This window comes from Oenanthe melanoleuca, chromosome 3 (assembly GCF_029582105.1).
Source record: "Oenanthe melanoleuca isolate GR-GAL-2019-014 chromosome 3, OMel1.0, whole genome shotgun sequence".
NCBI lineage: Eukaryota > Metazoa > Chordata > Aves > Passeriformes > Muscicapidae > Oenanthe > Oenanthe melanoleuca.
The window spans coordinates 89,255,192-89,268,028 of record NC_079336.1 but is presented as its reverse complement, the minus strand read 5'-3'; the positions used below and the strand labels follow the sequence as shown (position 1 = coordinate 89,268,028).

Here is a 12,837-nt window from a genome sequence, read left to right as displayed (position 1 = left end):
AAACCAGTGGCCATTTTGGCATAAATTTCAGCAGTACTAGGATAGGTCCTTTCACGCCTAATGAATGATATCATTTCTTCCCATTCTATTTTAATGCCAGAGTAAACTAAACACCATAAAGACTAATTTGGTCTTTTCCAAGAGTGTCCTGTGACTTTAGGCATCAGCATGAGACAATTTTGCCTTGCAACTCCCAAGTTGAATTCAACAGAAATCTTCAAGCAATAGAATTTTGGTATTACACATAACCTGTAAAAATGTTCTATATATAATTGTTATTATATATATATTATTGTATTATATATATGTATATTCTTTTTATACAATTGTATTTCTATTTATGGTGAGAGAGAGAGAGAGAGAAAGTGAGGGAGAAAAAATAACATTGGCTGTTGTGAATTCTACAATATGGAAATCAGAGAGATATTGTGGAATTTACCAAACATTAAAGTAAAGTAAAACAGACCCCATCCTGCCATATGCAGGTGTTCCTATATCCTCATTGTTCATCTGCTAAGGTAATACAGAAATATTTCTTATATCTTTGCCTTTTCATGTAATTTCATTTTCAGACTGAATAATTTTCTCCTAGAGAAAATCCAGGCATTGTGATGAGTCAGCTGCAGTTCCTCAATGCATTGCATTAGTAGCTCATGCAAGGCAAAAAATGGCTGAGAACAGGTTAATGAATTCTGGGAGATAACACACCAGATCCCTGCCTTAGGTATGAAGTATAAACAAAGGAAATGCTTTGTATTTCACTTACCCACAGTAGAAAAGAGATAGAGTGCTGGCTCTCTGATATGTATAGGTTTACTAAGGGCAAAAGGGCTGATAGTCTGACACATTCTGCAGCTCCTTTACATGGGAATCCAATCCATCTATATCCTGCCTCCTATATGAATATCTATCACAGGGTAATTTTGGTGGAAGTGCCAAATTTGGGAAATTAAATTAGCTGAAGTTCCTAATCAGCTAAGGAGCTAATTTTAGTAGGTGAATTAAGAAAGCATTAGATATAATCTGTTTGGTTTTCCTTCTGAAGTTTATGACATAATGGGCAAAAATATTTGTTGCAAATATGGCAGTGCATTTCTTTCTGCAGCACCCTATATTTTATGAGAATTACTGCTCTCTAGCTTATGGTTTGGCAAAAATATTATTTCATGAATTTTAATGGAAAGTTGTGGATGTTCAGTGTATATTTCTGTGAATTGTACTTTATGAGTTAAAAATCTTATATCTTTATGTTTGCAGAAGTCCTCTTATTGCAGCAAAGCTGCTGTTTAGGAGTGATGTGGCAGAAGACATGATTTATATAGCCCATGGATAGAGTTCTCAGCCTTAAAAGCTGCCAAGGACTTGCATAGAGCCCTCTTGTGTACTTGGCAAGCTGTGTGAGGGGCTGGGAATTTGCTACTGATTTGCCACAGGATATTGGCCTTTGCAGGAACAGAATGTTCAAATTCTTGGATAAAATCCTGTTGTCATTGATTCTAGACTCTTCTGTTTTCAACAAATCCAGCCATTTGTGCTTCCAGTAATTAAAATTTGTGATGCTTTCATCCAAGAACCCTTAAAAAAATCTGTTTCTTTTAGAAAGGATTATAAAAGCATTAGTGGTCAAAGACAGTAGATGGGTGAAAGGCTGAAAGGGTCTTCCATATGCTAGAAATATCAGTGTATTCAAGGTGGTGGAGTGTTTTTTGTGTTGTATAAAGACAGAGAAATGCTAATGGAAGCATTTATAGAGAAAGGAAAATGTGGGAAATATATTTAAATTTGCCTGTGTATTCCTTAGGTAAAAGAAGAATGCAAAGCTAATATCCTTTGCCCTTTATCTATGGAGGAAACAGCACACTGTGGAAAGTGTGACTTTGATCCTAAGGAGAATATCTGTGCATGGATAAAAGGCTCACAGAGTGCTACAGAAACAGAGGTAGAAGCAGGTGTGTGTCCAGCAGAGGAGGAGACTGTCTACACAGGAGGTCCAACACAGTTCTCATTTACAGGTAAGGAAAAGTGGCAGCCCAGACTGCTGATTTGCTAGTATAGTTAATTTGCTCTGGACAAAAAGATGGCCTGAATGCTATCAGATACTAATGGAATGTGAGGCAATGTGAAGAAGGACATGGTTCTTCCAGAGCAGGTCCAGAGGAGGCCATGAAGATGCTCAGAGGATGCAGACAGATGCTCTCCTGTGCAGACAGGCTGAGACAGCTGGGGTTGTTCAGCCTGGAGGAGAGAAGGTTTCAGGGGGGGCTTAGAGCACCTCCCAGTACTAAAGGAATGTCTGCAAGAGAGTTGGGAGGGACTTTTAACTAGGGCAAGTAGTGATAGGACAAGGGTGAATGACTTTGAGCTAAAAGAGGGCAGGCTTAGATAAGTTATGAGGATGAACTTTACTATGAGGGTGATGAGGCACTGGAACAGGTTTCTCAGAGAAATTGTGGTTTTCCCATCTCTGGAATTGCTCAAAGCCAGGCTGGATGGATTGTAATCAACCTGGTCTAGTGGAAGATGTCTCTGCCTGTGGCAGAGGGGGTGGAACTAGATGTTCTTTGAAGTTGCTTCCAACCCAGGCCATTCTATGATTCTGTGAATTGCAGTGAAGCAGAATCCTTTTAAGAAGTAATCTGTGGATCAGGGCAGAAACCTCAGGGATATGCAATGAGCAAAATTCAATGAGAACCTAATGTGTAAACCTGTTTTCAATAAAATGTCTAAAAAATAACAACCATTTCTATCTGTAAACCCAGGGGAAAAAAAAAAGTTATTTTGTATTTTGATAGGACTGAGATGATCTATATGTTATTTTCTTTTTTTAGATGTGAACCTTGAACCTTTTGTCACATATGAGTACAGGGTGGCTGCTTGGAATAGCTATGGAAGAGGTTTCAGTGAAATTAGCAGAGCTGTCACTAAGCAAGATGTGCCACAGGGTGTAAGTGAACCAAAATGGGCCAAAGTAGATAATCGGGAAGACATGATACTTCTGAGCTGGGAGGAACCACGTCAGCCAAATGGTATGGATGCTTTTTTTTTTTAAAGTGTTTTTTTTCTATCATTCCAGGGACAATGTTCCAAAATCACAAAACATATCTTAATTAACTAGAATTTTCATTGTAAGTAGTAGGAGAGTCTTCTTCACAGAAGACAATTTAGTATGTCTTTACAAAGCACATACTAGAAAGTGCTCTTTTGAGAACAGTTGTAATTATAAGTGTTCAAATATGATCAAAAAATGGCAATCATCCTAAAAATAATCTGGGGATTTGGGGGTAGGGCTGGTGGTGCTTATGTTTATTTCAGGAAATCTGGCTTATTATTTCCAAACTGTGAGGAAACTTGGAAGACCTCACTAAAAACTGGGATCTACTCAGATGCTGATGCAGATGTAGCTGGTAATTGACATTTAGCATTTAATCAGAATGATGATCTGGTGCTGTGGTCATGTAGATATTCCACTGAATGCTTTCAGTTTGCAGAGTAGGTAATCATCCCATCACTCAGGATCCCTCAGCTAACAAAAGGGAAAACTTTCTTCCTGCAATAGGTGTTATCATTCACTACATCATCCTCCGAAACGGAATGGAGCATTTCAGGGGAACAGAAAGGAGCTTCACAGACACCAGTGGTGTGCAGCCATACCAGGAGTACTCCTACCAGCTGAGAGCCTGCACTGTTGCTGGCTGCACAGACAGCAGCAAGGTTAGTGACGTGGGCTTCATGGAAACTGGTGCCAGGATCTTGTCAGCCAGGGTGGCAACACTGAAATGCTTTTGGAAAGGTGTAGTTTGAAGACACGCTGATTATTGAGTAAGTGAAAAAAACCATCAATAATCTGATTTGGATTCAGCTACTGACAGGTGAATATTTGGAACCCCAGGCTGATACAAGCAAATGGAGGAAGAAAGCAGTATCTGAGTCTTGGCAAAGCTGAAATTGCACTGTAGGAGCTGATGTTTGTTAAAGAGAAAGCTGTACATGGCAGAATAGAGTAGGGAATATTAAAATGCGCCTTCTCTAAACCTGGAAATTAAATTTTTGCTTCTCACTAGGAGGTCTATAGCCTCTCCTTCCTTGCTATTTCTTAGATTATCTGCCTTAGTTGTAGTCTATCAATTTGTTCAACAAACTTCTTACTCTTCCACTCCAGTGGAAAAGCCTCCTTTCACTATATTGCTCTTTGCTGGCTTTCTATATCTGCACCTGCTTCAGGCTTTACTGCCCTTTGTGTGCAACCTGCCTCAGCTTGAGTTTTAAGCAAGCAGGATCTCTTACCTCCCTTTCTCACAGTTTCATTTCCTTTTGTATCACTTTGAATCATGGGTGCCTTTCACCAACTTTACTATTTAACCAGCTCTGGTTTTTATTCTGCAAAGTACCTGCCTTATTCATCATTTGCAAAAATGATATCTTAAGTGGCCTCTTTTTCACAATATTATTCTTGCCTCTTTGAAAATGAATTTCTAGTACTACAAGGGTAAGGTCTGTGGGGCAGAGGTGGGGAGTAATGACTATGTTTTGTATTTATTATACCCGTGGGATTGAACTTTTTTTTATTTGCAGATGTTTAAATGTTTTTCTTATTCATGCAAATCTCAGCCAGAAGTGTAAAATGAAAAACACTGGGATGAAGATAGGTGGAGAGTCCTCTGCCTGCACACAGAGCTGTGGTCTGGAAACTATGTAGGCTCAGTTGTGGCAAACACTGACCTGCTAATAAATCCTGCTTATTTCACTTGCCTGTAATTAAGGAGTTTGCTGTTGCAAACACTGAAGTCTGCAAGTGGGGACTGATTCCACCAAATGCACTGAGACAATATATTACAGAGGGCACATTTTATATTTACAGCATAATATAAATACTTTATAGTGGTAATAGCAGAAAAAGAAAAGTGATTCTCAAAGAGAAAACGTTCTGACTCACTTATTAAACCAATGCAATTTGAAAATGCCTCTTCTGTATCTGATGGTGGAGTTGTGTCAATAGAAAATTACCTTTTTCTTTTTTTTTTTTTTGTAGAAAGAACTTAACAAGTGCAAACTTATTCTATCTTTCAAAATCTTTAGATTCCTTACAGAAGTATGGAGTTGCAGGTAACTACAATAGTGTTCAGATTGCATGGGTTATATGGAGGCTTAGCCCCATGTTTACTGGTGCTTAAAATATATGAAATCAGGCAGTTAAAATGCAGAGGCACTGACAAACCATATGGAAGAGAGTTATCAAGAGTTTTCAAGCAATACAGTTTTTTTTTGTTTCACCCTGTGCCATACACTGCAGCTACAACGTGGTGAACCTGTTTTGATAAATTGTAGACACAGACTTATGTAATGTATTCAAGGTCAGATTTCATTGTGAAAAAGGAGGAAAAAAGTAACTACATCTCCAGCCCCTTGGTAATGATATGCCAGCCCAAACAACATTTTAAAACAAAAGTGACATTCTCATTGATCATGGTACCTAGTGTACTATTACATTAAATTGCTGTTTAATTCATATGTCTTCAGGTGGTTGCAGTCACTGTCCAAGGAGTCCCTGAGAGTGTTCAGCCACCAGAAGTCAGTGCTCTCAACTCCACAGCTCTACATTTAAGCTGGGCTGCACCCAAGAAACCAAATGGGATCATCAGAGAGTACCAGATCAGCCAAGTGGGGAGAGGACTGATATACATTGGTGCTGCAGGCAGAATGCAGCACACAGTGTCAGGTAAGGAGGCAGAGCTCTTTGACAGCCTAATGTCCTGCCCTTAAGATATAAGACAGTATTAATATATTAAAAATGCCACTTGTCAGTAACTTTGAAATCCCCAGTACTGTGCACGGTTTGGAATGCTTTATCATGACTTTACATATCTTAAATTTATTTTTTTTCCAATCTCTTTCATTTCTAGCTGCTGTTTGTTAAAATATTAATAGATTTCATTTCAAAATTTTGAAATAAATCTATCCAGCTCAATTGAAGATGCATGCTTTGTAGTGTGCTCAAGGACTTAAATATTCTGTGTAGGCCAGACATCCCTTCATACAGATTGAACTCTCTCTTTTAACATCATGTGCAGTAAGGCAGTAGTGAATGTGCTGCTGCAGTAGCAATGTAGGATCAAGAAGGATCCAGTACTTTGTGTCTGAGATAATAAAAAGTAAAGGAAGACAAAACAGGAAAGATCCCAAATTCTGTATATTATATCATATTAATTATATTATATTATATTATATTATATTATATTATATTATATTATATTATATTATATTATATTATATTACATTATATTACATTACATTATATTACATTATATTATATTATATTATATTATATTATATTATATTATATTATATTATATTATATTATATTATATTATATTATATTATATTATATTATATTATATTATATTATATTATATTATATTATATTATATTATATTATGTTTATAATATTACGTATTGCTTGTAGCCATTTTCTATATACATGATGAAAGAACCTTTATTCCAGGGATTTTGGGGGAAAGCTTGGCTCTGATCTCAAATGTATTATTTCCACATATTCAATTTTTAGTAATTTTTGAATGTTATGCTGAGGTAAAATTCCTTTTGAAAATGTTTTTGTTGAACACAGAGCAGGAACATAAGCATTATGGGATATCTTTTTTTTTCACTCTTTGACCTCAGGTTGCTCATTGAATTTTTATATCTCACAAATGCATTAATTTTTCCTTTTTTTTTTTTTTTTTTTTTTTTCTGCCCCACAAGTAGGAAATTTCAAGATTCATATGTTGTACACACCATATGACAGGCAGCCAAAGAGCAGAATTTGACTTAGGGCACATAAATCCTCTAGAGCATAGATGGCACTCTCAAATACCCCTCAAAGCTTGAGTTCTGAGTTAGGGTGAGTGCTTCAAAAGAGTTTGTCTCTGCTGTAGTCACTCACAGAAGAGCAAGATTGCTGTTCCTCTTTGACAATATCATGCTCAAGTGTGAAATTCATCAACAGTGTATTACTCCTATCTCCATATTCAGTGCTCCTGGACATGAGATATTAGCCAGAGTTGGTGGTACGTGTTTTGGAATTGCTGTTGTAAGTTTACACTGCAAAGAAGGAACATTCCAACAAGGAGTGATTTATTGAACCCATAGAAAAATATTTCTCCTGCTCCTCCAAGGCAGTTATATCTCCATTTTAATGCAAACAATACTTACCAGTTGCAAGTGAGAGGAAATAAAATTAATTCCTGAGAAACAATGGTTTTTTTTTCTTTTGTGTGACTGTTCTGCACTGTCCAGTGTTAAGCCAGGAATGAAATAAGTGATCATTCCTCCTGACAGTCATAATCAAATCTTTTGCTGTTTTCTTCAGGAGCTTCCTTGGGTATTAATGTGGAACTCATGAAAGTGATTTAGCAATGTGGATAATTATTGCTCTCTAAATTAAAAGAATATGATAAAAGAATCAAATTCACTTCATACATAATCTCAAATGTTTGAACTGTTTGTCTTATTCCCTGTGGATATATGTTTTGATTTTCCCATTATCCTTGCTTTTTCTTTTTCTTTGTTATTTCCCTCTCCAAAACTGCCTGCTTTTCCCTGAGCAAGAGTTGGACATTAATGAAGCTGTAGCATTGGTGTTTGTGGAGACTCTGAACCTGGGGTCTCACAAATGGCAGACGTGCAGGCGAGCACCTTGCCACGGCACCATTGTCTTGCTGCTTATTTTTAATTACATCAAAGCTTTGGAAACATGATCCCACAAATGCTTTGTGGGAATAGCAGTGAATGTGCTCATCATGTGAAATCCATAAATTGCTTATAATCCTCTCAAGATGTTAAAAAAAGCATTAAGTAATTGAAGACAGGAAGTCCTCAGTTAATTATTTAGAGGTGTTATCAATGCTTTAAGCAAACTGAAGCATTTTCTGCTATCTCACTGAGTTGAATGCCACTGGGACCCAGGGGCAGCAGCCATCATCTTCTCATATTCTCTAATGCAAACAGCACATGGCAGCTTGTCAATAAAAGACCTTTTTATATCATTTATTACTGAACACTTCCAGTACCCTGTACAGAACAATTTGGATGACAGTTATGGCATTGTTTCACTTTGTGTTACTACTGCTTTACAAATGGGCCTGCTAATGCTTTGCAGTGGGGCCAGACAGAGGGTAAGACTGAGGAAAATAATTAGGGAAATTGTAAAAGAAAGCCAAGAGTGCCCTCTTCAGCAGCAGCAGGTGGGTTTATTAGAAAAGGTTTCTTCTCAACTCCCCCTTTTAATGCACTAAAGTTAATATCCCAAGTAAGAGGCTTTACCAACAATTTGTAGGATCAATCATTTTTAGGTCAAAACCAAGGAAGATAATTAATATTTATTTTAGTAAAAGAAACAATTGTATGGATACTTTATGACTGAATAGTTTGAAATTCTTCACTCTGAGCATATTCTCCATTTCAGGGCAATGAAATCTGGAGAGGTACCAAAGTGTTGCCACTGGTCAAGTCTATCTCCATATGCAGCACTGAATCATTAATAATATTTATCTGAAGGAAACTCTTGGGGGTGGAGGGGTTGTGTGAGGCTGTGGTCAGCAATCTGACATCCTCCCAAGTAAAATTCCCACAGCAGGGCCCAGGAGCGTTATCCTGGGAGCTAATTACTGACCTTGCTGGAGCCATAGCCACAAATGGAGACAAACAGGATCACAAGGAATTGATTTAGCTAATAGAACAATGCATTCTTAAAAAAAACCCCACTGTTCCACAGCCTTTTGGCAGATGACAAATGCTGCAACAATATAATAGACTACTTAAGGTGACAAAAAAAAAATATTAAAAATCCCCACAATAATAAACCAAAAAAGAAGAGGAGAAATATCCTCTAGTGAACAATTAAGTAGAGACATTAGAACAGGAGAATGCTGCTTATATTTCAAGATTATCTTACTTGTTATTTTTATTATCAATCACATACATAGATTTGCACAGAGCTTCCCAAAGCATGTATAAGACAAGACATCTAATGCAAATCTTTAATAATCTAGATAAAAGATCTGCTGTGACTATTCCAGATATGGCTGGAATTTCAGGTATCAGAATTTCACCCATAAATTTATTGAAACCATGTGCTCTTCTTTTAATGCTCATTTTTCTCTTTTAAGTGTAGTTGTAAATGAGTATTGCTTTATTATGCATGTTTCCTTTAAAAGTGAACATGACTCCCTTTAGGGGAATTCAAGTAATTTGTTGCCACAGTAATCTTTTCTATCCTGAAATGTTAAATACTTGGCTTTCCTCCATGCCTTTGCCTCTCTCTAGTCTGCAACTGTCATTTTCTCCCTCCTTACTTTTATACACAGTGTTCAGATGATTTTTCTTCTCTTCCAGTTCATGATTAGGTTACAGCAAGGGCTGTCCCTCTGAGTCATCTCTTGATTTTCTCTCCTTCACAACTTGTTTAATGTGTTAAGCAGCCTGCATGTCTTCCATTCAGCATTTTACCTTCCTACATAATTGCTGCTTCTTTCACTCTATTTTTTTGTAATATATTTTAATAACATTATCTTGGTACAGGGTGTAGGCAAGGATTTGCTTATAAACAAAGATCTTTAACAGGGTTTTTACATTGTTCTTGAAATAATTCTATTTAAACATAGGAGCTACATCAAAAGTACACTGTTAAGACCACAAAGCCACATGCTTAAAAATTGACCTGTATAAAATCTATGAATTGACCTGTATAATCCTAATTCAGCCTCTTCCACACAAACAATCTACATTACACAGCAGAACAGTCATTTGTTCATAGGGTTACTGCCTGGTCCAGTCCACAATCTGCCTCTTCCAGGGAGGAATTAAATGAAGCTCCTGTTTGGAGAACTGCTGCCTCAGCTTTGGCTGTGTTTAGTGGATTAATTCCTCCTGGGAGTCTCAGTGGAGATGGGCTAAATTCTGCTGCTGCCCAGAGCTACATTCCCTTTCAAGGGTCCCAGGCATCCCAAATGGCTTCCTGGCAGCTCCAAAGAGATTTTTGGTTCTCTCAGTCTCTTTGAGTCAGTGTCCTGATTCTGAGAGGAATTGTTTTCTTTTAATTTTTTGAACTTATGTGGTATTTTTATGGAGTTGGTTGGGGGGCATTTTTTATTTTGGTACTGTTTTAAGACATTTGGAATGCTCAGCAGGTTGGTGTTAGTAAAGCACCTGAACACTCTAGGGGTGGATGCTACAAGAAAAAAATCTCAAATTACAATTAATCAGGCCAAATACCACATGTTGGAGGCAGTTTTAGAAAGGACTGTGCCACAAAGCCTGAGAACAAAAGGGGGTCAGTTTGTATTGTACAATGTCCTGGCACTGGGATTTCCTAGTTTTTGAGTGTTTAGTTTTGCAATTCTAATATTCTCAAAGATATTTTGTGTATAATTTGCTTCTTGTTGTACTTTTTTATCCTTTACATTCAGGAACAGGAATCTTTATTTAATTTATTATGAGGTGTTAACAAGGGGGTCTTTAAAAAGGTGAGAAAGGAGTGTTCAGTGTTTGTGCCTGGTGATATCTTAAAGATCAATTTGATAAATATCTGAAAGAGCAGTTTAGCAAAGGTGCTGAGTTGTGGGCTGGAGGTGTGTGAGGAAGGTGATCAGCAGTCCAAGCTGAGCTCTGAGGTGATCTCACAGTGGTCTGCATCTATAACAACTGAGCTACAAGAAGCCTTTAATAGCCCTAGAATTGGCTATTCTAAAAGCACAGTATCTTAGCCAAATCATGAGTGCAATTTTATGAGGATCCCTAAAGTCAAATTCTTAAGCCACAGGCAATTTGATGTCAAATCTGAAGTCATCGACACGCAGCAAAAGGATGTTTGAAAATTTCCAAGAAAAAGGCAAAGCAATATATTCTCTTTTTATTTCATTCAAGGGTGTCCAGCATAGAGATTTTGAGCTAAAAAAAAAAAAAAAAAAAATTTGAAAATTACATGTAACTAAAATTAATACCTTGTAATGTCAGTTCAGCTTCTAACTGCTTTGTAGCGTTTATTGTAAAGTCTTGTATCAAACAGGGGAAAAAACAGAGGCAAAATTAAAAAAAAAAAAAAAAAAACAAACAGAAATTAGGAATGTGGCAGGAGTACCCTTTGACTTGTTTGCAATTTAGTAGAAGGTTTCATGTGCAAGTGAGTGACTATCTTATTATTGCAAATATATTTGCAATAGATTTTCAAAACATTACAGACTGTTTGGCTTTTCAAGTCCAAAACTCTAAGCAATTGCACTTTCAGGTGTTTTCTGCATTGCAAGTGTCATCTAAGTATTTTGATTTAAAGCTGATTCAGATATATGAGGGATATATATATAGGTCCATGGCAGCAAAGACAGACATTCAGTCTGAATTGTTTTCTTGGACCATTTAAATCAGTAGAGGATTTATGTCTAAATTAGTGAGAATTCACCATTTCAGTATTGTTTGGGTGTAACAGAAGAATAGTTCAAACTTTATGTTTGCCAAAAACGCTGAAAGTTAACTTTAAGTCCAGTAACTTTCTATGCAGAGATATAATTTTTGGAATGATTGATGTCAGCATCTCAACCTAACCTCTGTTTGCTCTTTCTAGGTCTGCAGCCATACACTAATTACAGCTTTGTGCTTATTGCATGCACATCTGCTGGGTGTGCTTCCAGCCAACCACTTTCAGGTCAAACTTTACAAGCTGCTCCTCATGGTAAGGGAGAAAGTCATTCTTACAGAACTGCAAAAAGATGGTCATACAGGCTTGTATTTCCTGACTGATTAACAAGGTGCACAACTCCACTCTCATCCATCAAGCTATCATGTAGAAATTTACACAAGAGAATCTCTCCCTCTCTTGGAGTTTTTGTGTCTTGCCACATTTTCTTTGCTGCCTGGCATTACATTTTTGCTTTCTTTTTGTGAAAATTTCCCCAAATTAATCTCTAATTTCATTAGCTTTATTAACGAAGTTAGAATTAGAAGATGAATATTTTTTAAAGCACAAATGAATATGCAGAGACTACTGGGCATATAAAGGCTGCAGCCTTTGGCCTCATTCTCCATTAATCTTTACCTTGTCTAATTGGTTGCATTTGTTATAGGATAAATACAGAAAATGTGTTAAATTCTGTCATTCTCCCTGGCAATGTTTCATGTTTTCATTACATTGCTGAAAACAGCAGCACGAGCATGGGAAAAGAAAAAAAAACACCTTTGAATTTCTGCCATGAAATTAAAATAGTGTCATTTTGATTTTTAATAGGGGTATGGCCAAAACCTCATCATATCATAGTCAGCTCAACAGAAGTGGAAATGTACTGGAGTGAACCAAAGGAACCCAATGGAGTCATTACTCATTATCGATTATTCCGTGATGGAGAGCAGATTTTCCTGGGTGGCAGTGCAGACCTGAATTTCACAGATGTTAACCTGCAGCCTAACAGTAGGTAAGGCATGTTAAAGAGCTCTGGTAACAGGTAAAAGGCCTTGAAAAACATAGGTAATTTTGTTAGTGAAATGTACAAAATATAACTTATTGTGAACCAAAGAAAACTCTCTTACAATATTACTTTATTACTGAGAATTAGTAAAGCACTTTTAGGAGAATTTCAAATATTAGAAAGATCTTAATTAAAGGACTTCTATTTTTTGTTTTGTTTTTGAGAATAGGTCATTCTGATGCAAAGAAGCAAATATCTTTGTTTTTTTAATTTTCTTGGATGGTTTGTTGGTAGCTCAAGATATTTTTCCATCATGGAATATACAGGCTTTACATGACAAACAGCACTGCACATGGTATATAATATTCCAGTGCATATTGAACATAGA

General features: G+C 36.8%; 1 protein-coding gene across 1 annotated transcript in view; it reads left to right on the top strand.

Annotated features, from left to right (window-relative positions):
- Positions 1–12,837, top strand: part of USH2A (usherin) — a 365,445-nt gene that overhangs the window by 286,007 nt on the left and 66,601 nt on the right. Inside the window, exons 52-57 of the mRNA XM_056487445.1 lie at positions 1,802–2,012; positions 2,829–3,026; positions 3,557–3,711; positions 5,518–5,716; positions 11,612–11,719; positions 12,272–12,455. Of these exons, the coding sequence (XP_056343420.1) occupies positions 1,802–2,012; positions 2,829–3,026; positions 3,557–3,711; positions 5,518–5,716; positions 11,612–11,719; positions 12,272–12,455 (1,055 nt within the window). The remainder of the gene's footprint in view (positions 1–1,801; positions 2,013–2,828; positions 3,027–3,556; positions 3,712–5,517; positions 5,717–11,611; positions 11,720–12,271; positions 12,456–12,837) is intronic.